The sequence below is a fragment of the Mycteria americana genome, chromosome 12 (genome assembly GCF_035582795.1).
Source record: "Mycteria americana isolate JAX WOST 10 ecotype Jacksonville Zoo and Gardens chromosome 12, USCA_MyAme_1.0, whole genome shotgun sequence".
NCBI classification, from domain to species: Eukaryota; Metazoa; Chordata; class Aves; order Ciconiiformes; family Ciconiidae; genus Mycteria; species Mycteria americana.
In genome coordinates this window covers 11,716,256-11,743,023 of record NC_134376.1, presented here as the reverse complement: position 1 = coordinate 11,743,023, position 26,768 = coordinate 11,716,256, and the positions used below count along the sequence as shown (strand labels likewise).

General features: G+C 38.6%; 1 protein-coding gene across 3 annotated transcripts in view; it reads left to right on the top strand.

The window, feature by feature from the left end:
- Positions 1-26,768, top strand: part of CPPED1 (calcineurin like phosphoesterase domain containing 1) — a 53,982-nt gene that overhangs the window by 3,099 nt on the left and 24,115 nt on the right. For 2 of the 3 annotated variants that reach the window (XM_075515065.1, XM_075515066.1), the window contains exon 2: positions 8,835-9,053. The exons of the other annotated variant lie outside the window; for it this stretch is intronic. In XM_075515065.1, coding sequence (XP_075371180.1) covers positions 8,835-9,053 — 219 coding nt within the window. The remainder of the gene's footprint in view (positions 1-8,834; positions 9,054-26,768) is intronic. 3 annotated transcript variants of the gene reach the window in all.

Genomic DNA, 26,768 nt, shown 5'->3' with positions numbered 1-26,768 from the left:
GTACAGTGTTTCTTTGTCAGTAATCTAGTTAGCTCTTTCTTAAGAGGCTGAAGTTCAACATAACCTTTTAATAACTAAATGATTGGAAAAAAAACAGAACTAAGGGCTGATAAAACTGAGGCAAAGTTTCTTGAGGTTTAAGATGAAAATCAGTTACCTGTGTTTTGTTGTTTTCCTCAGTCTTTAGGTTTCATTCCTTCTGTTAAACAGGTAGCTACACCAAACATTTACGACTGCTGCTATGGCTTGGCATACTGTTTCCTTTTAAAATTTGAGAGTCACCATTGAGAGCTTAATTTCCTTTTTTTCTTATTACCCTTTCTGCAAAATCACTCTTCCACACCCTATCCCCTAATAGTAATTTGTTCAGTCTGCTTTCACATAATGTGGAGGTTATACCTGTAACCTGCTCTAACCTATTCTTGATATGTGACATGTGTGAATCAAACTCAAGGTTAGGGATCTAAATTATCCATGTAATCAATGGAGCATAGTAGCAAACAGTGCATAAATACCCTACTTTATTGGCAAGAGACCTCTGTATGCTTTGGCTTTACTTTTTTAATATATTCTCTGCCTTTTTTACCCATGTGAAATTATGCTTCAGGTGTCTACTACTTTTATTAGTATTTTAGTGAAGAAACAGGACCATACGTTTGGGTAAATTCTGTCTTCTCCACCATTTCTCCCAAAAAGTCATGGGGGTTTTTTTGTTTTGCTTTGTGTTTTGTTTTTTTTTTTTTTGTCCCAAGTATGCCAGTAGCATGCTGTGCAAAGAATTTCTGTGAAAGTGGGTAGAGCACTTTTTTCAAGTAACTAAACAAGTCATAGTACCATCAGCTTAACTGGTTGAGAAGTGTCTCTGTTTTGAACCTGTCTTTTGCTAGTTTTAGCTGATGGTTGCAAAACCTTCATCTGGAAGAGGCAGATAACCAGCACTGCATACTCACCTTCTCAGTTCCACATGTGATTTTATGTTCCTCTGTCATGCTTCCCTCACCAATCTTTTGCAAGCTCTTTAAGTTTATTCAGTTGCTTCTCATATTTTTTTATTTTGTTCTGTTCTCTATGCCTTTCCTATTTCTGCTTTTTTGCCGTTACTGAATGTTGAGGTGATTTTTCTTTGTAGTACTTGCTACAGCTATCATTGTTTATATGAAGTTGGTGGTGGTTTTCCCATGTGCACTATCCTGCACTTTTCTGCATTGAAGTTCATCAGCTTTCTTGAACAGTCACTGTGTAACTAAGTCTCTCCCAGTGCTTCACAACCAGGCCTTATTTTCATACTGCCAAGTGGCTTAGTTTTAGCAAATTTCACTTCCTCGCTATTCAGTTGCTGTTCAAAATTGCTTTGAATTTGTTGAACAGTATAGGTCCCAGTATAGATTCAGGTGGGATCTGTGTGTCTTGTCTGTTCCTTTTTTTCTTACCAGTTTTTTATGCATGTGAGGACTTTGATATTTCAAGACAGCTTGGCTTCCTTAAGAGTCTTTGGTGAGTAACTGTCAGATACCTCTTGGACATTCAAGTAGATGGTATCGAGTGGATTTCCTTTGTCCATAGAAAAGCTGTCAGTTACTCTTTCTGAAGCATCAGCAAGTGCAGCAGTTATTGTCCTTGTTACAGTTTCCATTAACTTGCCTGTACAGATGCCAGTTTTGCAGTCAGTAGTTACCAGGCTGCTCCAGAAAACCCTTTTAAACGTAGGTGTGATACTGGCCATCTTCCTGCTCCTCTGGTGCGAAGGCAGTTTTAAGGAAGAGGTAACTCCCCAGGGGTTAGCTGTTTTTTACTTTTGAGTTCTTCTGTGGATGCCACCTAATCTGAGTGGTTTGTTATCGTTCATGTCTATTTGTTGAATCATCTACTGGTATTTTGATTTGAGACAGATCTGATGCACTGTTTGTAAGGAAGAATTCTGGCATTAGATCTTCACAAGTTCTTCCACAATAAACGTGGATACAAAAATTTAGATTGTTTTTCTGCTCTGCCTTTATCTTCGGGTGCATCTTGCATGTCTGGAGCATCTGTTAGCCTTAGTGAGTGTCTGGCAGGATACCTGCTCCTGATGCCTCTAAAAATGGCTTTATTAGTTTTCAGATTTATGCTATTTCCAATTGTTCTTCACTTTTTTTAGCCTGACTTCTTGGACTTCTGTATCCAACTTTCCAGTGTATAAAATCTTTCCTATTTTCTTTATTTGGATGCTTTAGCTTTTTGAAGGATGCTGTCCTGCTCTTACTAACATCCTTATGGTTGCTGTTTATGTTGTTTAGTCAGTCTGGATTCTTTTTGGTCTTTCTGAAGTTCTTAGTAAATGCTGTGCATATGGTCTGAGCCTCTGGGATAGTGTCTTTGAATAGTTTCCATGCTGCCTTCAAGGATTTTTGCACTTTTTAAAAGCATCGTAATTACATGTAATTCGCCTTCCTTTGAAATTAAATACAACCGCAGTTGATTTCTTATTTTTTCTTGCTTTCACATGAGTGTTGGATCTTGGCACATTATGATTACTGTTCTAGAGCTCTTCAACAGTAATATTTTTGAGCACTGATCAGAACTGCTTCCCAGCTAGCATATTCCATTCCCAATACTGTCTCCAACTCTCATACGAATTAGGCAAATTTTTACGTGGGTTTTGAGCAACTTTCTGTGACTTCACCTTGTCATTATGCAAGCCACCCCCCTTCACACCTACAGTCTCGGGCTGTAAAGTTTCTGTAATGAGTTTACATGTTAAATTTGGGGGTGGGCATAAAGGCATGACTAGAGTTTTAGCATTCTGTAGCCCTTGGTGCAAATAAACTGTATCTGAGGGGGCATTTCTTACCTTGATAGTTATCTAAGGTTTAAAAGTATATCTTTTAAAAATAGTAGCACTGCCTAATTTATTTGAGAAACTATATTCTGTCAGTTAGTGTTTCTGCTGACATTATCTCTGTAGTTTAGGCTCACTGTATGTCATTTCTACAATAATTACTCTTTAAAGGGTTTTATTTTCTCTCTGAAAAATGTATTTTGATATCTGTTTTGAAGGGCTTTTTCCCCTGATGCATAAAATTGCACCTTCCATAATAGGTCACCTTGGTCATTCAGCAGAACCCTCAATAGTCCCATCTTTGGTAGTCTCTCAGGTACACATGGAAAATATAGCTAAAAGGAATGCATATTTCATTAGATTGAAATCTTTTGTATTTGGACATACAGACAATAACAATGGTGGTTTTGAAGCCATAATAATTGATAATGTTTTGATATTAAACAAGGAATTATTAAGGATTTAGTGCAAGTCCTTTATTGTTTTTCAAGCTATTCCAGAACTGAGAGGAATGAAAACAAATTCCTTTAAAGGTAAACTGCAAAACAATTGCAAGGAAAAAAGCTTTTGCCTTTTGTATTGTTTATGATGTATAAATACTGCCTTCACTTAAAGACTCCATTTTCCTTCCTGCCTATAGCTTCTTTGGAAAACCAAGGTTGTGCTTCTTGTCCGGTTTTAGCTAGAAAAAGTGTCACAGGCACACTTTGTAGGCAGAGACAGCTCAGGGCAGGGAACCATGTACTTATTTCTGCTATTTTGTGATCTTTCAGAGAAGTGAAATTAATTCCCCTGGCAAACCCAACATGAGAATGAGGGCATTTTTCCTATTTATTACTGCCCATGGTATACTGAGCAAGCACTAGGCATGTGTCCACGTCCATTCTCCTCTGATACAATAGTGTATATAGAGAGGCTATGGACAGGAGTAACTTTCCATAACTAATTTGTTTCCATTAAATGCCATAGAGTGTTGAGCAAGAAGAAAACCAATGTACTTTTAAAAAAATCCCACCAGGGAAATACTGGAAATCCCACCAGTACTATGTGGCTGTCAGAGGCCAGCTTGCAGTGGTTTATATGAGCAGTATCTATATATGTGTGTTGTGATCCTTTGCGGGGGGGGGAGAAAAGGGAGGAGAAATTAGGAAAAGCAAAAGGGGAAGAAATAAAGGCACGGCAAGATACTAGCTATTGTCCTCAAGAAATTGTGAGGTTTGGCTTAAATCCCACCTAGGTACTTGAAGTGTCTTTTTGTGTGTGATCACAATACATGACTGAGGTTTTCTCTTGTGAATTGCTGCTGACTGCTTTGGCCCTTCACAGAATTAATCCTTAGATAAAATTAGAAGCTGGCACCATTTTTCAGCCTATGCTACTAAAAATACATTGCATTGATCCTCTCTCCATACTTTGGCATGCACGGGAACAGAAAAAGAGTGGGAAGCTATCGAAACTGAGGCACAACAACATGTTCTGAAGTTGGACTTCGGCCGTGGCGATCAGCTGTGCAGCTCTTAAGGAGGCCTGGGAACAAAATGGATTTGGAACAGGAGTTTTGTGTGACTCAGTGTGTAAGAGCGGCTCCAAAGGCATTATTTGTCCTTCAGAAATGGAAACTGTATGTACGTCAGTTATCTGAGAAGTCTGCTGACTTTTGTCTGGCATTTGCGTTTTCTTATTGCTGTGGTAAATTCAGAAAGTTGCAAACAGCCTCTCTGCTCATAGGGGTGAAGAGTCAATTTGCATGTGTTCTCAGCTCTGCTCAATTTTGGGATGCAAGGGAGAAGGCAGAAAAAATTGTTTATTAATTGAATCCTAATCCTCTACTGCTTTACCTAGCATGCACTTTGTCTAATACAACTACATAGCTCATCTAAAGGCTTGAAAATTGAAACACCTAGTGAGAAGGATGCCTTTGATGTCATTCCCATAAAAGTCGTTGCTATGTTTGAAGGGAAGAAAGCAACTGTACATGCTATTTAACTGAAACCTTATGGAGTAACATCTAGGACCTGGATGATGACTAGATGATCACTGCAAAACCAGCTGTTCCCCCTCCCACTGCTTGTGCCCAATGCTGTTTGTTACGAACCCTCTGCCAGACTTTGGCATTCCCCTAGCATAGCAACAGAATGATGTGTCTGAGCACTCTTCTTGTGATTCAGTGCAAAGTCCAAAAAAATGGTTCAAACAATTTTTTGTGGTGCCTGACTTACTGCTTAAGCAGACGAGGTTCATTTGCATGGCCCACAGTACTTATTCTGCTTGAGGGTGCTCACAAGCAGCTGGTGAGGGAGAGAAGTAGGGTACAGAAGTTTTGTTGATAATTATCTGAACACAGTCCATTGATAAATCATTTAATTGTTAGGCAAAAGACTTCTGGATCCATCTGTGGTAGTGGAAGATGCTTTTACATTCTGTTTCTCATTGCTACCGTCCTACCATATTGGTCTGTTGAAAGAGCAGTCGTGCAGGCATGCTCCTGGAGCTTTAAGCAAAATTAGCCAAACTGCACTAGTTTAAACTTTAGCTGGACTGATGTTATGCCTTGCACAGATAAGGAAAAACTTGCATGAACTCCTCTGCAGACAGGCCGGTGAGGGCAATTAAGAGTTATTTCCTGGATGAGCTGAGTTCAGAACAGGCTTAAGGTTGGAGCTGGGGCAGGTGCAAGTTTGCAGCAGTGGTGGTGTACCAGAACAACTCTCCTCATAATATTCTGCTTTTATTTATAGTACTTTATAGTAATTGAAACACATTCCTGATAAACAAAAACTTAAGTTGTAAGTTTAAACTGAGTGCCTATGTTATTTTGTTCCCATATATTCTTTTGTTTCATGGGCAACAAAATCAGTAAGTACTGAACTAAATCAGTAAGTACCATTTGATAAGTAATAATCTAATGGAATTTGGTGTAAGTACTAGGTTTATTTGTTTTTAAAGAGGGTTTCTAGTTGGAGTGATCAAATAACAAGACAAAGGTAGAAAATATTTATTCAACCTTACTGTTATTTTTTGTAACTATTTGATAAATTATCAAATACCACAAAAATAGCTGTTGACTGAATTATTTGACTCAGACCAGTTAATTAAACTAACGATTTAAGTAAATGTTATTTATGTAGCCCCAATTCCTGGATCTTTTCTGTTGTCCCTGCTTCGCTTTCTTTGTTTTATCTTTTTCTTTCCTACAGGAGAATATAGCATATACCCCTGCATCATTTTCAGTTCCTTTTTCTTTTCACCTCCTATCTCTTTCCTTTTCTCCCCACTCTTCTTCACCTCCACCCCTGCATCTTCTGTTTCTCCTTTCTTCTGCCACTTCTTGATTCTGTCTGTGTACTGAACTTCTCTTTTCAAATTCATCTTATCAGTGTCTCTCTCTCTGCCTCACATGACCGTCACTCACCCACTCAAAACAGAGCATCTGTGCACAGTCTTGGAAACATTCAGGTACTTAAAACCTAGAAAGCTACTGTACTGGCATGAATGTAAGGCAGCAAAAAAAATATCCATGAAGCGCATATTAGAAGAGCCCCTGGTCTGGCCTTGCAACCTGTTTCGCATCAGCTCTGCATGCTCCCTGACAGTGCCTTGTCTGCTTGCCGGACTTCTCTCTGTTCAAGCATTATATGTGAAGCTCCCTGTTACCTGGGGCCTGGCCCAGTGCTGCTGCCTGTGCCAGCCAGGCTGCCCAACGGCTCCCTGGCCCGCTGCAGGTGCTCCAGCTGCCTTCGGCCGCCGGGCACCTTCCCCAGGGCTCTGGGAAGGGAAACACAGTATGTCCGTAACCGAAACACAGTCTGTTCAAACAAAGACTAGCTGTCTTCTCCAAGTATTTCCTGTAAAAATAAATAGATAAATGTCTCTATAGTTTACTTAGGCTGCCATGGTAAAAATTACTGGCTTCAGATTAATCAATACAAAACAAGTCGATTTTGCTCAGCATTGATTATCAATACTGCCTACCAAGTTGCTGGAAAAGGGACAGGTGTTAAAAATCCTGCCACGTTGTTCAAAGATTTGAGCTATTTTCCCATTTAATGAGTTTGAGGATTGTGCCACTCCTCCAAAACAAGTTCCTATTTCAGACTTTCCCTTTTTTCATTTTATATGGGTCATAAAGGATTTCTGATGCAAGCTTCCTTAACTGTTTTTTTTCTATAGCTTTCCACTTACAAAAACTCAAAGTTGGTTTCTCTGCACAAACAATGCCTTTGATGCAGCAGGTAAGCTGTTTTTTATGGTAGCCATATTTTGCCATGCAAGACATAAAATAAAAATCTAAATTACTTTGTGTCATTCAGCTGGTTCCATAAGGCTTCTATTGCAAACTCGTGGATAGATGGATCATTTCACTTCTCTGAATAAGTTATGTAATTGGAAAAGTTAATTTCATTTCAGAATAAAAAGCTAATGAATGGCTAAAAGTTTCTATCTATAAAATACGGGATTATTATTTAGAACAAGGCAATGCTGGTGTGAATTAACAATGTTAACAGGCTATAAATAATTTTGTTTAGAAATTAAATGTCACTTTAACTAAAATGTAGAAGCTTGCATTTGGCAAAATGATCTGATGCCATAGCAACAGATGACAATTACAAGCAGCTTTCGGGAGTTGCCCACATTCCTTCCCCCCCACCCCAGCCTATCCATATCCGTGGTGCAAGAGATGAATTTTGACCTCTGTTTTCTAACCTTCCTTGGAAGAAACATACCCCCTTCTTGCAAAGTAAGAAGCTCCAGTTCCAGATCACTTGAAAGAAAACCAAAAGTAAATCCATGTGGTGGACACGCTACTTGCTTATGTACTGTTATTGGAAGATTAGTTTTGCCTCAAACTGTATTTCAGATCAGACTGACGTAATATGGGAGTATATTTATGGATTATATTTTAATCTGAAATAATTTGCTCTATTTTTTTTTTAGATTCAACTATAGATTGATGTAGTCAGTGAGATTTTAACAGTTTAAATGCTGTTTAAAAAAAAAAACCCAATAACACTAAGTGTATTAAGCCAAATACAGCTGCCAAAACGGAAATATTCAGGTTGCAAACGAATGCATTTAGACAGCTGGAGAAACCACAGTGTACTCGTGTTTGTACTTTAATTCCAACTTGAGACATAAGTCTAGGAAAGAGGATACCCCTTTTTGTTTTTAATTTGTAGCCAACTGTTGCTTTATTTGCCCAGTGCTGAGATTTTTTTTTTTTTTTCTTAATGTGCTTGTAGTCTTATATATCATGCTTCTTTTGTGGTACTTGTATATTTGTTTCTCTGATACTATAATAACAAGAAAATTGTAGCATTACAAATTCTGTCGTACCCTCTGTCTGCACTGATTCTACCAATGGAAATTTGTTTCTGAGTTCTCACCTCTCAGGAGCTATTGTGGCAGTTCTAAATTAGGATTTTCATTGTTGCTGCTAATTCTGATGTTGCTGGATTTTGTGTTTGCTGACCTTGGTCCTGTTGAGTGGCTTCAGTTCTAACTCCAAAGAATGTGCTACCTCCAACTTCTCTCTAGAAGTATAAGAACAAAAAGCATTTAACTCCTTAATAATTTAAGGACAAGTCTACTGGAACCATAAAATGTGAAATGTGTTGTGTATGTTTTAACTTGTTAATTAAAGAAGCAATAATTGGAGCCTTAAAAGAATCAACTGAAATTTAACGTTATACACTTATGCTATGTTGTAGTTTTGTAATTGCCAGCACTATTTGCTGAATTCTTCACATACTTTTCCTCCAATCAGTCTGTAATTATACCATGTGGTATAATTAGATTAATATACTTTCATTTATTGCAGCTACCCATTAGAGGAAAATTTTGTACTTCTGCCTTTATATTTTTCCTATATGAATGACTACAGAATTCTGTACTTTCATTAAAGCGGCTTCAACTTAGGTGAAGAGATCAATTTAATGATACATGGAAACTTTCATTCTCTTTATAAATTTCTCTAGTGCTTAACTCTTTCCCCCCCTACCCCGCCTTGTCTTCTTAGATGATGAGTACCAATGGAAGGGACCCTTCTACTTCATCCAAGGAGCAGATCCTCAGTTTGGACTGATGAAAGCTTGGGCAGTTGGAGACACTAACAATGGAGATGATGAATGGGGAGAAGAAATCAAATTAGCAGAGCAAGCAGTGCAGGCCATTAACAAACTAAACCCTAAACCCAAGTTCTTTGTGTTGTGCGGAGACCTTATCCATGGAATGCCAGGTAAGGCAATTAAAAGTGTAGAGTGGGGATCGTAATTCCATTTTCTCTGTATTTCAGATTGGCAACAAGGCTAATTTAATTTTCTTGACTTCGTAATATTCTTTCATAGGATTTGGTATGCTTCTGTTCTGGTGTTTGGGGAAAAAAGTGTGCTTTGTAGATGATTCTTGAGACGTTATTTGGATTTCTTCATCTGACTTCCTGTATCATTCATTTTAGGGGTGTACTTTTGTTAGTTAGTTGCTTTTTTTTCAGTGGGCCTGAGGAAATTTTCTTTGAACTGAAAGTCCTAAGAAGACATATTAAAACTCTTTCTTCTAAACAAATTGCTTTGAGAAGACAAATAGGGACTCTAGCCATTGGGGAAAAACAATGCCAAGAAAAGAACAAAACGTAGCTATGGCTTTTTGAGTACCTAAAGTGGGTGAAGCTCAGAGAATTCTCTGGCTTTCTAATGCTTAATAAATTCAACTGCTTCAATATTTAAATTTTTAAAATGCCAGAAGTCAGCAAATTCAAATTTTAGCATGTGGGACTGTTGCTGTGGGACTCAGAGATCAGTCTGTTTCTGTGTACAGTCAGAGGAAGAACAACAGACCATCTAGAAAGGTGGGTTACAAAGTTTGACAGTTATAACTTTAAAACAGACTGGTAATATTTTCTCTTTTAAGAAGATAAACATTCTTCTTGGAAGTGAATGAAAAAGTGATGTTACCAGTTGACAAGTGGTCTCAAAAGCAGATCTAAGCACAGTGCCTTACATTTCTTAGCCTTGATAAGAAGCAGAGTTGCAGGCAGCCTTAGCTATGTAGCTGACAGCACAACAGTCCACCAAGTGAGCTTGCAAATAGAGACTCCTGTGTGCCTTATGCTACCCTCTGCTTTGCACTCTGCTTGCACTTGAGTTGGTGCTTCCCACCTCTTGTTTGCACAGGACGGTTTTGAGCATGTTAGAGACCTTTCACTAATTCCTTCAGTGTCCCGCAAAGTGGATTTTAAAACCTTAGCTGTCAAATTGACAAGTCAAATTGATTGACATTATTTATAAGCTACAGACTATGACTACATTTATAGGCTAGACTTCTTTTGACCAGAACACAATTTTAGTGATAGAGTGTGAAAGTGTAAAAACCAACAGATTTAAGTTTGATAGAATCTACCGTGTAAAACCTCAGTAGCTTGATCATAATGTAAAGTCTGCCATTATGCAGTTGTTTTATTGGTTTATGTTCTTCCATTAATTTTGGAAGTACAGGTTTGACCCAGAACCATAAAACAATCTCTTCCTAAGGATCATCTGGCCTTCCCATAGCAGAGTTTTAGTAAGTATTTCAATTAGGACTTGTAATTTGTGTAATTGTTCCAAATATGTTATCTTCGGTATCCCTTGAAGAGGAAGAAAATTCAGGACAAATAATAGGTGTTCTACATCCTATTGAAAAGGATCTTTCACTCACAAATTTAAATAATCCAGGAAGCTAAGTTAATTTCATTTTACCTGGATATTTCTCAAAGGCTCATAAAACAATGCAGAGTTCTGAGTACTTTTGTCTATATTGAGTTTAAACAATGTTATTCTAAGGCTTTTCTGTTGATAGAGAGTAAATGCCAACTACAGAGAGCCAGCAGTCTTCTGACTTCTACTGGGTATTGAATGGCTAGATACAAAAAATAACAGCCTTGTGTGTGGCAGGTTTTATGTTTTTTTTCTAGTAATGGATCTCTGTAGTCATTATTATCCCTTTTACAAGTATATGTCTCAGACTTCCCTAATATTTTAAATACAAACCTGTCAGAGTTTTGCAAAACAATATAGTCATTTTGCTAACAAACATGTAAAAGAAACTGAACAGATTGTACTGCTGAGATCACTTACATTGTGTGATGTATGTGCTGCGCATTGTATAAATATTTGAAGCTGCCTAGTGCAATTTCCAATAAACTGCAAGAAAGAGCAGTTCATTACTCAATCTTAAGGGTCTTTTCCAGCCTAAATGATCCTATGATTACCTCACTTGAGCCACCTTATTTTAATTCATCTAATAATTTCTTGTTGATTTAAATTATGTTCTTTAATACTTTGTAAGACTGTGTTATCATGTAGTTATATAAAACAGTTAAGGAAATGTACTACTAAAAGGAATTTTAGAATATTCAACTGGAACAGTTACTTATTTCATTACTGCTTTTATATTTATACAAATGGCTTGCTGTGCCATGAGTTGGTAAACATATAAGTACAATATAACAATTAAATTGTACATATAAGTACAGTTTTACAGTCAGCCATTTGTCTTTCTGTCTAAACTGATGAGAGAGATAAAAGTGAATTGCTCTACGGTGCAGATACCTGTGGATTAGCACTCTTTGACTAGTTGCCTAGAAGGGCAGGGAGACGTGTGATACACGAAGGGAGACAGAAGTGCAGAGTCAGAAAAATACTTCATAGAAGATAAATCCAAGTCTGTGTGTTTAAAAGAATTTGAAACAACACTTTAGTTTAAACTGTATGAATGCGTGTTTTGGAAGTGAAATAATGGGTTTTTCAAGGGATTTTTTCCTACCTTTTCCTCTCGCTTACTTAGCTTCTGGAATGAAAACTCCTTCAAAACACCGAAAGAGTTAAAGAAACTTAAAGAAAAGATATTTTAAAGCAAGACAACTCACATCCTGTTTTAAAAATGTCTTATCAAGATACTTACTGACAATTTCTTTGGTTTGGCTTGTTAATAGCTGTTACTGTATGAGACATTGCAAGACATTGGCATTAAGAAGCCAAGATGTTGGCCTTGCAAGAACTTAATTGCTGCATATTCTTTTATCAAAATAGAAATTCTCTGATGTTAGAAATGAAAACTTCCCACATTCCTTGCAGTGAAAGTTTTTGGAAACTTGGAAGTACTGCAGTCACATTCTCAAGTTTTCTGCCACATTCCATGCTAAACTCAAGGTTGAGGTGACTTCCTTCTCACGGAGGAATGAATTCTTAAATTCCCTCTCTTACATGGGTATGTGTTTGAACTACTAGTGTATTTCTGCACCGGTTATGACTCAGATAAAAAGCAGGAGCCATTAGATTCCACTGTTATATGGCACAAGCCTCTCTCCATTAATTCCAGTAGTAATACTGTGCTTGAAATTTCATACTTCTTTACATAATCCATTTAAACAATTCTAACTTAAAGTGAAGACACAATGAGATAAAAAGCTGTCAGCAACTGATTAAACTCTTAAAAAAATTTTAGAAAGAGTTCCATTTCAAAATTATAAGAGTAATATTGAGATTTGCCAGCACTTTCATTATTTGTTACAATAAAAATTTGAAATAGTAAGAAGTCTTCCAGCAATACTGCATTAATGAAAAAGAGCAGAGAATCTAAGAATTTTTATAGCCAATAGCTTTTCAGATGATTTGAACAGACAAATGTTTGAAGAATGGTAGACCACTAGTGATACTTCTTTTCCTGGAGTAATTTAAGTATTCTCACTGTTCTAGATAAGGATGTTTAGACCTACATAATGCATGTCTGTAGTAGAATGGTACTGCAATCATTTCATACTTCTCCACTGAGGAGTCTCTCCAAGAATAATTGCTGTGTCAATTCCCATATCATGTTAGTTCAATAAAATGAAGGATTAAAAATTCATTTTTTCAGTAGGCAAAAGTCAGAAATGACATGAGACAAGGCAGTGATTTAAGTTTAACAATTGTGAATTTGGCTTGTACATGCATCTTATTTAATGTCTCAAATTGCCTTTTAAATCACTTGTGTATATCAGCTATATTAAAACTGAAAACATCAGCCTTAATGAAGGTGTATCACAGTCACTATTGCAGCATTGTTATCGAAGAAAGCTATGATCAACTGAAGTTCAGCTATGTTTTACGATCCATTGGACAATGTCTATAAAGTTCTTTGAATTATACTGCTTTATTATACCTGTCAATAAAAGGGGGGGGGGGGAACCCCACATCTTCCTCTCTTCTCTTAATACGTTTTATCATGGAGTACTAAGTGTAAAGTTTATGATGACTGTTTTAAAGCATGCACTGTAGCCGTTTAGCTGAAGCAATGTTGAAGCCGTTTGCAAAGGAGCTTCAAGAAATCTCAGAATTCCAGCAGATAGAAGTGATGAACAGAATCCTGATCAGCTGGGAAGCAGTCAGGCACAGCACTTGGAATCCATTACAGATGCCATTAGAGCAACGAAGTAATCAGTGCCAGTATCTTGGTATTTAGCTGCTGATTAAAAGTAGTTTGTACTCTGAATATTATTTTCAGAAGTTTTTCTTGATTACATAATCAAGAATAGGCTATCTATTCCTGGTAACGCTAATATTGTGATACATAATCAAGAATTTGAAGCAATACCTTATAGTGCAACTGTGTTACTGAAAATAATTTCTATAAACTCGATACTTACACCTAGATACACCATCATAATGAAAGACTTACTTCTGAAGACATTTGTGTGCATTAAGTTAGTGTACCATAACTTAGTATGGCAAAAATGGTAATCTGCAAAATGCAAAATATTGTTGATTGGATAATGTGTTTGTTTCACTGCATTTTTCTAAAACTCTGGAAATTTATTTCTAAAAGTGTTCTTTCTCATATCAAGTTGGAACCTTCTGTTTTGTTTTATGACAACTTCCCATATTGTTCCAGTAACCAATACCCTTTGAGCCCAACAGTCCAGCCAGTTTTTCACCCATCTAGTTCTCCACTGATCTAGACTGCAACATCCTAACTCCACAACCTTTTGATGATTATAGAGAGGTGCCTCACGGTGACATCAGCCAGCTCTCTCTGTACTCTTGTATGCATCCCGTCAGGTCCCATGGACTTGCTTGGGTTGAAATTTTTCAGGAGATACTTGGCTGAATCCTGTTCCACTATAGATATTTCCCCTGCTCCTTTAACTCTGGGAGAACATTTCAGTGAAGACAGGCAAAAGCAGCACTGAGTACCTGTCATTGTCACTGCCTCACTCAGCAGTGGGCCTGTATGTTCTTTGGTTTTGATTTTATTGCTAAAGTAGTGGTAGAAGCTTTTGGTGCCTATCATGCCCCTTGCTAGTTTCAGCCCTCAGTGAGCTTTGGTTTTCCCGACTCCAGCCCTGCATGCCCAGGTACTTTTTCAATATTCTTCCTTTCAAGTCCATCTTTGCTTCCATCTCCCTTTTACATCCTTTTTCCATCGGTACTGAGGCAGGAGTTCCCCATTTAGCCAAGTCATTCTCCTGATAGTCTGCTTCTTTTTTTTTAATTCCCCTCCTTCTTCGTCTTTCTCCCCTCAGTATCAGGAAGGACCGTTCTTGTGTTAGGAGAAGCTTGTCTTTGAAGACGTCAACTCTCTCAAAGTCTTTTGCCTTTCAGAGCTGCCTCCCACAGGATCCTATATACCAGTTCCCCGAATAAGCCAGTCTGCTGTCCTGAGGCCCCAGATCTGCCATCTGCATTCCTTCCTTCTTCCCCTCAGGGTCTTGAACTCCACTCTGGTGGCTGCGACAGCTAAGGCTGCCAGGGATGAACACATCCCCTAGCACTTGTGTGTCTGTCAGTAGCAGGGCTAGGAGACTGGCCCCTGGTTGGCCCATCTGTGTCAAGAGGTTGCCCCAGGCTCCCTCCTGGATTGCTGTCAGCAGATGTCAGGGAGGTTAGTCTCCCATAAGAGCCAGGGCCTGTGATCTGGAGACTTTTTCAGGTTGCTTATAGAAGATTTAATCTACTTCTTTGCCCCTCTTGGGTGATCTGTTGCAAAAGCCCACGCTTAGTGGCTGACCTCTCCTCTGATCCTGACTCACAGGCTCAACAAACCTGGTGTCTGTTCCATAGAATAGCTCCCTCCATACTGAGGGCAAACTCCCCTGCCTTCTTTCTCGCCTGTCTTTCCTGTTTCAGTTTAACATGAAGCATTGTGATTCCTTCTTCATCCCGTAACCTCGAGTGTAGATGGGTGTCCAGGAGGCAGCTTCTGCATGTCAACACCTTTCATTCCAACAGTGGAGAATTCAGCTGTTTGCAGCCAAGGTCACCCTGCTAAAGCCATGGAGAAACACTGACTTCAGAATCTAGCAGCTATTTTTATGTGGCTGAATTCCTTTGGAGGAAATTGTTTAAACTGCATTTTTTTAATGATACTAGTGCTGTCAGGAACTTGATAGACATCAGTTCTAGCCAGCAAAGTCCTTTATGTGATGTAGCTTTAGACCAGGTGTTTAATTATTTTTCATTAATTGCTCTGTTTACATGGGTGAAAGAACAAGTAAGACAGCAAGTCTCCTGCAAACTTTACTTAGCTCTGACTGTAATAAAACATAGCTGTTTAGAGACTAAATGAAATGAGACTTGTCTAATAATGTGTATAATCAAAAAAACTGATAGAACTTGATTAAGCTTGATCTGTTAGCAGTGTGATAATGGATCAGTGAGCAAGTAATGTTTATGCTTGCAGTTTTAGATTCATTTATGTGTATATGTTAATTAGAAGAAATCAAAATCACTAGAATTGAGTATTATGGCATTTGAAGTACACCGTGAATACTTGTACTAATTCCTTTAGTTAAGTGAAGGCATCATCGGTAATATACATATTTCCTGCCCAGGTCATTCAGTGCTACATAATCTGACATCAGCCTTTTCAGTCAATTAAGTCCAAGTAGTGAAATTTTTCTATTTTTTTTTCTTCTACTTTTGCTTTATATTATTACATTATTTCATTAAAGGCTTTCAAACTGTTATTTATAACACATTTCTGAAACATTTTATTCTGGTGAAGGAACCTTTAGCTCTGCTAAGGTGAGTGGAAACAGCACCAGACAGGTCAGAGCTGTGAGTCTTGTGCTCTACTTCAGAATTCCTTTGTTTTGCTGAGAGGTGGGGGGAGGAGGGTGCCCACATCACTTGTATCTGCTATTTCAAAGGTCTTTTCTCAGAAGGATCCACCTTTTTTTTTTTTTTATATCCATTTGCAAAGAACAAATCAATCTAGACATCTGTGTAAGTGATGGCAGGAGATCAAGCCATTGTATTTGAAATAAACTGAATTCCAATACAAGAATTCTGTTATCTGCTCTTCTGACATGCCTAGTGAATTAATTATGATAGTACTTCTTCCATTTTAATTAATATGCCTATACTTTCATTTCTTTCATTAGCTTCAGAACCAATCGTCCATCTTGCTTTCTAGTTTGATCACAACAAGATAAGCAGTTGTGCCTACTCATGCTTTCTTATTCATTCCCAAGGTCTGGTGTTGTGGGGCTTTTTTTGCATAGATTTTTGTTCATTTTATAGCTGATAAAAATATTTAAGTGGTCCTACTCATTTCAGATGCTTTTAGTAATTTTTTTTAAAACTTACCTTTCTTAGCTCTCTTGAATTACTTGTGCTGCATTTCCCCTCCTCTAAGGCAGAGGCTGGGGGGAAGGAGCTTCCCTCCTTCCCCCCAGCAAGGAGCTGTTTTCCTCTTTGCTGGAGTTAGAGCTGCTTTGTGCCATTCTGGACCGCAGCAGTGGCAAATTGGTACACCTGGTTCCAGGGGGGTTGTTGCACAGAAAAGAACAAACTTCATTTAATGCGTTATATCGAACTGATACACACTGTTCTTACAGTGGTTTTTCCTTCTCTCCCAGAATATTGGGAATACTTGCAGTCTTTCCAAGATACTCAGTATTATTTGAAGTGGTTGCAATGCTGTAGTAAAGGGGTCTGTGAGGAAGGACAGTAGCTTTGTAGAATGTATATGATTGCAACATGAATTTTGTATTCAGGCTAAAGACAAGGTCTCATTAACTTCTTGTATTCTATTATTAAAAATGTTTCCTTAACATTAGACAGGTTTGACATATACATTTAATAGTTGTCTGCCTGGTAGAATAAGCTTTGTCCATGTTTTCATGTGCCAATATATATATTTTTGCATGTGTTCTTCCATTCACATATATGCAGAAATACAATTCAAATCTTTAAGTGTTATGAATATGGTACACTGCAGTAAAAATGGCACAAAATGATTTTTTTTTTTTCCAGACACAAACTAGTTACACCTTAATGAACAGAAGGTGGTTGGAGAGAATTAAACTGAAGCTGTTGAGTTTAAACAAAGCTGTCCTAGTCTGCATGGTACAGCACAAGAAAACATAGGGGATTGTTACCAACCATGACGTTGCATGGAAATGGTTGCAGGGGGGTGTTATGAACTAGTCCAGTGTCCTGGTTTCGGCTGGGATAGGGTTAATTTTCTTCCTAGTAGCTAATATAGTGCTGTGTTTTGGATTTAGGATGAGAACAATGTTGATAGCACACTGATGTGTTAGTTGTTGCTAAGCAGTGTTTACACTGGTCAAGGAGTTTTCAGCTTCCCCTGCTCTGCCAGGTGCACAAGAAGCTGGGAGGGGGCACAGCCAGGAGAGCTGACCCCAGCTGCCCAAAGGGCTATTCCATACCATATGGCCTCATGCTCAGTATAGAAGCTGGGGGGAGTTGGCCAGGGGGCAGCGATCGCTGCTTGGGAATGGGCTGGGCATTGGTCAGTGGGTGGTGAGCGGTTGCATCACTTGGTTTTTTTTTTTTCCTGGATTTTGTTCCTCTCTCACTCTGTTGTTGTTGTCCTTTTCATTACCATCCCTCCCCCCCCCTAATTATTAAACTGTTCTTATCTCAGCCCACAAGTTTTCTTACTTTTGCTCTCCCAATTCTCTCCCCCATCCCACCGGGGGGGAGGGTGAGAGAGCGGCTGGGTGGTGCTTAGTTGCCGACTGAAGCTAAACCATGACATCCAGTATCAAAAATTTAACTGTGCTCTTCAACAAAACAAATTGTACAATGTTTAAAATTATTTGTCTACAGAGGTTATTAGTGGGTAGACCCAGCTTCTCAACTTAATTTTGTCCAACTTTTTGCATAGTTGGATAGTTTTTGTTTAACTCATCAATGTCACCCAAAGCCTGGATGGTTCTCTATGGTAGGATAACAACATGGAGTTGGTCACGATATGGAGTTGGTCATGATAAAATGTACATGCTTTTATAAATGTCTCTTTTGTAAATGGAACAAGTTAAAACATTTGATTAATTGTTTCAGTTAGCTTTACAGAGCTGCAGTCATATTTGATAATGTTTTCTTACTGCTCCTTGGTGTGCTTGCTGTGTGTGTCTCGCTCTCTCTGTTGAGCCATAGTTGGATTGTAAGTTCTTCCAGGATTGTGTCTGTTACATATTTTCATGTTTTACTGTGCTGTCTAATGTATGTTTCGGGCTGTGAGCACAACAAAATGTGCCAGAAGAACTTCCAGACAGAAGGCAGGGGCCCACCTATGGAGCTGGACAGGGTTAGGCTGCAGCTGAAGGAGATTGTTAGAGTCTGAATGTCTAAATTGCAGTTGAGGCAGCTACATTTTTTTTTTCCATATCTGTCTGTAAAATTTAAATGCGCTGAAAAGAATAGCGGTGTAGCAACAACTGCTGTTTAATCCAACAGAGATCCACATGCTGAGGCAACATAGAAGATACATAGTCTTACATTTGTAATACAACTTTAGGGACTCAACAGGAGAGAACACCTGTCTGCTGATCTTGATGGAGAAAGTGAATTGTGATGTGCCGATCTTCTGCAGAGGGATGGTACCTATAGGTAGTTTTCCATAGTCTGTTCCATAGGTGCATTACAGCCAGTTACAGGTGTAAATTGGCTGGTATCAATTTAAAACCCATGGCAAACCCCTAATCCTTTGGGAATGCCATTTCATACTTTCCTGTTGCTCAAGACCTCCCAAATGTTTAAAGAGGATGTTAATTATCCTGGGCAGTTACAGAATGGTCACATATAGGTGTGAATGCCATTGTTGCCCAGGAGCACAGTCAGAAGAGTATTGCCATTGCTGCCTATAGGGCAGGCTAGTGTGCTTTGGGCTGACTTTGCCATGCCGCAGTCCTGGCCTATTTGGCTTGTTGTCAGCTTGTTATGAGAACTTGCGACGTGAGCTGGAGCTTGGTGCCAGGCGTGTGTTGTTACTGTGGACAGTTTAAATGTGGGGTGACAGGAAAGGCCTTGACAATAGAGAGACAAGCTGAAAACAGAGGTCCCCAAACTATAAGCAGCTCATTGATGGTCTGTTACTGGTCATTGAGGCAGTGCAGCCTTGAGAGCTGGAAAAAGACTGCTTTAAGCATAACGGGGGGAAAAAGCAGCCAAGTAGCAGGGCTGAGTATATGCTGCAGCTGGGGAAAGCAGTGCCCTTGAGCACCATGACATTTGTAGTGGTAAAAAGGTATGGACTACCTAGAAAGTCTGGTATCCTGTAAAAAGACAAGATCATGAATTTGGGAGGGAGTTGTCACTGTCACAGAATCACTGTGAGATTGCTAGAGATGCAAGTGCACTGCCTGCTTCAGCATCCCTCCCTCTCTCTCTCTCTCCCTTTGCCTGCTCTCCCTCTCTGCTTCAAGCAGCCTGGGCCCCTGCCTGCCTGGCTGGGATGGGTGGCTGTCCCGCTCTCTGCCTGCGGCTTCCAGGGACCCCGATTCTTCTGGGACCTTCTCGCCTGTCAGCCAGCTCCCCAGGACTGCATACAGTGCTCTGTGTGTGTATGCATCTCTGGTGCATGTTTTTTCCCCCACAAATTCTGCACGTTTCGCTAACACTCTTAACTCCTCCATAAAGCCTCAGTAAAGCATATCGGCTCAATTCGACTAATTACAATTTTCGGCACCACTATGTGCTTTATGTGAAAAGCAAAGCTGGTGGATATGTGTCTCCTAAAAATTATGTACCCTATCCTGTCTTCCATGCAAACAGTGTTTTTTCATATAATAATACAGGTGATGATATGCACCAAGATTTTTAAAAGCAGGTGCCAAATATTGGGATTCTGAGTTCATACTTAGGCAGCAATTAAAGGACATGATTTTCAAATCAGCACTTCTCTGTTTGGCTTCTGCTTGACAATTTGATGATCAGGATACAAGATGAGCTGGGCATGCTGGCTTTTATACAATCAGTACCTCTTATAAGCTCTGACACGTACGCTGTAGAAAGTGAAGTTATTTACGTTCAGAACAGACAGCTTCAGAGCTGAGGAGCATCAGAGCTGATGGTTCTGGTGTCCAGACAGCGGTATGGCTTCATTTCTGTTTATGATCACTGTAACATTTGAAGGCATCCTCTCTCCTGAGAGAATTACTAACTGGATTATCTTGAGCCTCTTTCCCGTGCCCAAATTTGATGTGCAACTGCTGCAGTCCAGAATATTTCTGCCTCTTGTTTCTGTTAAATATTGAATGCATTAATATGACTTCCTCCAAAAGTGTAGTTTTTATAGATACTAAATCTTAAAGCATAGGCTGCAGCATATAATTACAAACACCTGCTTTACAGGGTAACTCTGAGAAAACTCTCTAACTTGTTCAGTTTTCTAAATCAAGCACATACCATAGCAAACGTTCCTAGTCAAAGCATTATTGTTTAAAACCTATTGTGAATGTTCTACATTCTCTTACTTAAAAAACAGTCTTGGGCTTGACCAGGAAAGGTCCGTGAATACCTGGTTTCAGTAAGAGCTGAAGTTGGTACCTCCCAGGAAGTCCTACCTGTCTTTCAGTTTTGGATCCACTAAAAAGGAACGTTGAGATAATACTGAGTTTGACAACTCTTACTGTCTTTGATAAAGTCCACAGTCATTTGCATGTGTATGTTCTCTCTTCTTAGGAAATATTCCACAGACATTTAATGTACAAACTTGTAAATTTGCAATTGTTTTGCAGTCGATTCAGCCTGCTGTCCTTTCTAGGAGGCAGACTGCTGTACTTGTCCTTTATTACATCAGATATGAACTAGCTTGTTCACATTTCAATAACTGAGTTGTTGGGAGATTTGGAGATTTGCTGGTGGGTTTTGCACACAAAATGTGATATGAATGTAATGCTGAAATCTGCATGCAAATGCACAAGCTGCCATTTATACATTTGTGAACTGAATAAATTACAGAGAAATGTCAGGTCCCATACAAGTTCTTAATGTTACATACAGCAAATTAGTAAGACATTCTACAAAGGAAAAAAATGCCTGATAATGCTTAATATCTTTCTCAAAAAGTGATTTTACCACAGTAAATCTGGCTGTGAACTGCTTTTATTATTGCTTTTAAACTACTGTTAAATAACCCATTTTGCTAAAACAAAGGAACGTTAATTTAAAAAAAAAACTTGCCAGATAAAATTAAGCTGCTCTGCTAGTCCTTAAGGGAAGCATGTACATAAGGAAATATTTTGTAAAGTTTTAATTTTAACTAAAAATATAATAGTTCTTTAAAAATTTCCTTTCTCATCTAGAAGGCAAGAGCATGAATGCTGATGTTTGATTTGTCTGTATAACAAGCATACGAGCAGGTTAAAAAGTGGTGTCTTAACATATGGTTCCAGCTTTAAAAATGACTGTAAGCATATCACCTTTACTATATTTTCTCTTTTTTGCCATTTGAACTGGCTGCTTGGTTTACTAACAAAAGCAAGTTTGTGTAGTTTTTTTAACTCCCATCAGCCTGGCACAGCTGGGGAGGAGGCAGCTGTATTCTACTGTCACATGCAGTTTCAGCAAAATTGTCAGCTAAATCCCAACGCCTGAATCTTTGTCAGTGGAGATTTATAATAGAGCACGAAGTAGAAAAGGCACAGATTGACTTTTTAAGTGCAAGGTAGAAGCAGTGGCTTTGAAATTTTTATATGGAATCAGACTATAGGTAAACATTTTATTTGTTGAATACAAGGTAATTTTTTTATAAATATGTCACTGACTGATCAATGGGGCTTTTTTGGTACTATCACCTGAAATAACATGAGCAGTGCTTAAGTTTGACCTAATTTCCTGACAATAAGGTAGCTTAATCTAAATAAACTCACTGCATCCATTTCTTTTGCTGTTGCAATCTATCAAAACCTTTGATATATTCGGTAGGATGGAGCCCCAACCGAAAGGATTCTTATGCTAATCTTAATTAATAATGTCTAAGAATTTGGGTAAGTAGCACATTATTTGTCAAACATCTAATAATACCTATTTCAAGAAAAGTCACTATGGTTACATAAATAAACATTTTATAGTAATTATCTGATTATAGTAAAACCTAATGGAGCATTCAAAGCCTCCAAACTGCTTAGTGGGAAATTTTAATTTGCTCTAATCAGCCCAAGAGTAGGAAGCATGAGAGATTCTCCATGCATGTTCGACAATACATTGCAGTCTCATATTGCAAAGAAACCACCAGGCCGTTAGAAGCAAATATTTAATCTTCAGCAAGTATATACTTATTTGTGGTTTAGACCGTAATCTCTAGTCCAGTCCACAGTTGAACTAAGGAATCCTGTTGACAGTAACTCTCTATATATGAAAATCTTTGAGATGTAATTAAATTATACAATTGTCTCAAATGGTATACTTTTATGATACAAGTACCAGTACAAGTACTAGATTATATATATTAAAAAATATAAATATCTATGGAAGCAGAGTTAGATTTTTCTCCATGTTCTAGTAAAAATTTAGTCTCTCAAAGTCCAGTTATAATTTCTTTTCTCGCTTCTTTCTCAGCCCAGAACGTTTTAGTTTAGCTTATCATGTTCTCAGCTTTAGCAGTTCAGCTCCTGTCTATGAACATTTGAAAATGTATACATGGAGCGGACATCCACAGTGAGTTATCTATTTGGCCCATCGTAGAGTAAATATATCTCTGTGTTAGAATCTTTGTTGCCCCCTTTGTTTTCTTGGAATTGGATTTGCTATTTGTAGAGAGTAACTTGCACAAGGTCAGTGCTTTGGATTATGCAGGTATGGTCAAACGAGGTGATTAGAACTGTCTGTCTCGTTTAAAAGTGTTTGCTTTTTAAAAGGCACATTTCCAGGCTTTTCCATCCCTCTGAATTGTAAAGGATTTTCCTCTTCTTCCTTGGAAGTCAGTGGCAGAAAATCTAGCCCACATAATTTTGACTCAGTTAATCAAGCTGAACCATGTCTTTTCCAAACTGCCAACTCTTATGCAGGCAGTGGAGGGTAACATGGTTTTAATGGGTAGGAATTGGGCTAGAGCATCCAGTTCCTGTCTGTGGCTCTGAGCAGGCTGTGTTACTGCTCTGACCATGGCGCGTCGTCTGTTTGTATGGTAAGCTCTTCTCCGAACACCCCGCAGGCAGCATGAGTGTGGAACAAAAACACAAACTGGCAAAAGATGATTTGGGCTAAGAGAGCATATTCTAAGGAAGAAGTGGTTTGTCTGAACCATTGACTCTGGCTGATATAAACTGCCTTTTCATTCTGCACTTCTTCTGATGGCAAAGATGTCTTTGTAAGGGTAGACAATGCCTTAGACATCAGGAAAAGTACATGTCATTTTAAGTAATTGTACCCACTTATTGCAAGCGTTTCTCAGTTTAACAGTGAGGACAATTTCGTTGGACTTAAGGGACTAGTGTTTCATAGAGTTATTAGTCGTGCTGTAGCTACTTAATATGAAACTGTAAATATGATGAAGGCCTCAAAAAGCTGTAAAATTCTCACAGATAGTCATTTGAAGAAAGTGTGAAAGATTAAAATCTTGCTCTCTCTCTTAAAAACAAACAGTTATTGGAAACAAGACTTTCATACCTTCAGCTTGTTTTTATTAAGTTTGCTGTTGTAACTCCTGTAACATTGTGGTATTTTTCCCTGCTTGTGATGATTTCAGCAGAAGAACAGACCCAAAGGCAGTGATGGCCTGTGCTTGATGTGAGAGCTCTGCATAGCTAGGAGATGAGTAAGGCTAAGAAGAGCAGAGTTGTGCTTAAGTGAAGCATAATACTTATTTTCACAGCAGAAGGTGGAACAGTAAATGCCACAAATTAGGTTGTTAAGTGGGCACCTGTGTGGCTGGCACTCAGAAAAATGTCGGCATTTGCAGTCATTATAGTTAATGTCGTGCACTGAAATGCTAGGAGCAGTTGATCCCCTAATAGGCTTCCTCGTTCACTTTTGGGGTTTGCCATTGCTGTAATATAATAATTGTTAGTTATTAGCTAAAACAGGAGTTAAATTTTCTTCTTGTTTCAGTGCTCAAAGTTATAAAATAAATTTAATTTGTGTTTTCGTGCAGGGAAGTTCTTTAGTGTGATCACTTTTTGTGTCTCAGAACAGATTATTACTTGTTTCTAATGTACTGAAAAAATCAGTCGCTTACAGCTGTAGACAAATGAGTATTTCAGTTCCTGCTTTTCAGTGGAACTAATGAGATGAGGTTCTTCATAAGTTAGACTGAATAGTCAGTTTGTCCAGTAGTGAATATAGTCATATTTACATTATTTTTAACTATGTAATAATTTTCTTTTGCACATCATAAAATTGTTTTCAGGCTATTTGAATATTAGAAATATCTATGTCTAAAGAAGAGAGAGGAGACATTTTAGCTATTACAGCACAGACTAAGCCAGAAAAACCTATTTCAGAACATGACCATTCTGGCTTTACTAAAATTAATCCGCTTATTCTTGCATGTAATAATTTGGACTGATGCAGAGTATTGCATGATTTCATTATGGCAGATGCTAGAGGCGAAACTTTTAAGTTTAAAACAATAAAACAAGAACCAATGAAGAGTACAGACTAACAAGAGCACCAGTAAGACTGAACTGGGTGGCCTGATATCTTTTCTATGCCAGCGCCCTGTCTATTACCACAGTTTTGTAGCACCCTAGGAAAAACGAATGTGAAGTGGAGAGCAAGGTGTTTTTTTCTAATTGTTCATGGACAGTGAGAGAATCATTGCTTTTATGGGATGGTAACATGTAAGCAGATGAGAAGAGGGGAAGAGTTTGGCCATGACAGTACAGAGGAGTTGCCCGTATTGATGAGATGGGGAAGGTTAGGAAAGAAGGCGGCACAGCGAGGAATGGTGTCCGAGCTTTGGGATGGGAAAGCTCTGTCTGCATCAGTGCTCTGCAGGGATGCTGGGTTGCGTTTGCAAAGATCAGAGAAAACTGTGTATTTGAGATGTGACAAGATTAGAGCTCAGTTACACTTTTATTTATGGTAGCGCATAAAACTTAGATGCGGTACAGATGTAATTGCAGAAGGAGCCCGTAAGGCACAGTCTGATCTTGATGATACCATTGGTTTTGGGCCTGTGCTGTCTTCCAAGTGACAGGCGCAGCAGTGGGGCTGTCAGTGGGGAGTGGGTCAGCTGAGAGGGCTGATGTAGGATCTTAGTTGTAGCCCTGTTAAGCTGGAGCCAACAGCCAGGTATCCAAAACAACAGCAGAGATGAAAAGCAATCCCATTTTGAACAGGAGGAGACTGCTTTCCCACAGAGGGACAGAGGTAGCAGTTAAATTTGTTTCAGTGGAGGTACTTGCAAAAGGAGCATGCTGTGAATATAGCCTTGGACTCCCCTCTTGTCTTCTGTAGAAAGTTAGGGAATACTCTTAGGGAAAGACCTCTAAATGGCATGCAAAAGGAGTAGAGCAACTGCAGACAGTCATGACAACCAAAAAAAAGGACAAACATCTCAAGAACAGGAAAGTGCCCAAAATAATTAGACTCTTTGATTAAAGCAATTGTGATGCATGGTAAGGCCCAGGAAAATACACAGATCTGTCTTGTTTGTTTATAACAATCATGTGATTGCTTCCAACAAGAATTACTTGTCTTTTGATGTCAGAGTAATTCTCCTGATATCATAATAAATTACAGAAGGAATGGGCCCAGTGTTTTTACAAATTCCATTTTCATCGGTGGTGTTTTGACATTTTTTATTTTGCTTTTATCAGATTTAGTTACTATTTCTATTTGATATTTTGTATAGTATTTTAATCTACAATTTAGCTCTTACCCATTCTTTGATAATCAGTCTCTTGGGTTAAATGTTAGGCAGATTGCAGTTGTCATATCAGGGCTTTTCAAGAGCATTGCTCACGTAAAAGCTCATAGTTAAACAATTTTCTTTTTAACTTTCTTCTTTTTCAAACAGAAAATTTGTGCTGTCCTTTAAAAATGATGTGTTTGCAACTCCTCTAAGTTTGGGACACTTTTAAGATACATTGAAATACCGAGACCAAGTAATTTAGAAATCCAGGAAATGATTGTGCTACATTTGTACATGTTGTTAAGTTGGCTGAAGACATCTTGGGTAGCTTCGTCCTAAAAGTGCCTGTGCTGGTCCTCAGCCTAAGCCGAGCGAAGATGTTGCAGAGTCAGAGACCACTGTAACTTAGTGCAAAGCATCAGTGGGAATGTAAATATGTACTCTGGCTCAGTTGGGGCCCCCCTTGTCAAGCTTTTGAAGTCAGATGTTAGGTTCACTTTTCTTTTTATGTCTATAGCCTTTCCTGTACAAACCATGACCCAGTACTGTCTGTGTCAGGATTTGCAGAACAGGTAAACAAGAGGTACTGTTCTGGCTCCTGAGAAAACCCACCCCCAAAAGGAGGTTTAGAAACAGCAGCAACATCGGTATCACAGGTCAAGCTGCAGCAGTTCTGCCCTGCGGCTGAGTCAGCTTGTGCCAGCCAGACCCCTGAAAGTGACTTCTCAGATCAACCCTGGAGAGTAGAAAGTTTTCTGAAATGCAGCGTCATCACGTAATATTGAGTAAATTACCTCTGACCGTCTTTTTCTCTGTGAATTTATGACCAATAGCTTTGATCGTTAAAAGAAGTCAGACTACCTCACTAGAACTTCCATCTCTTGGAAAA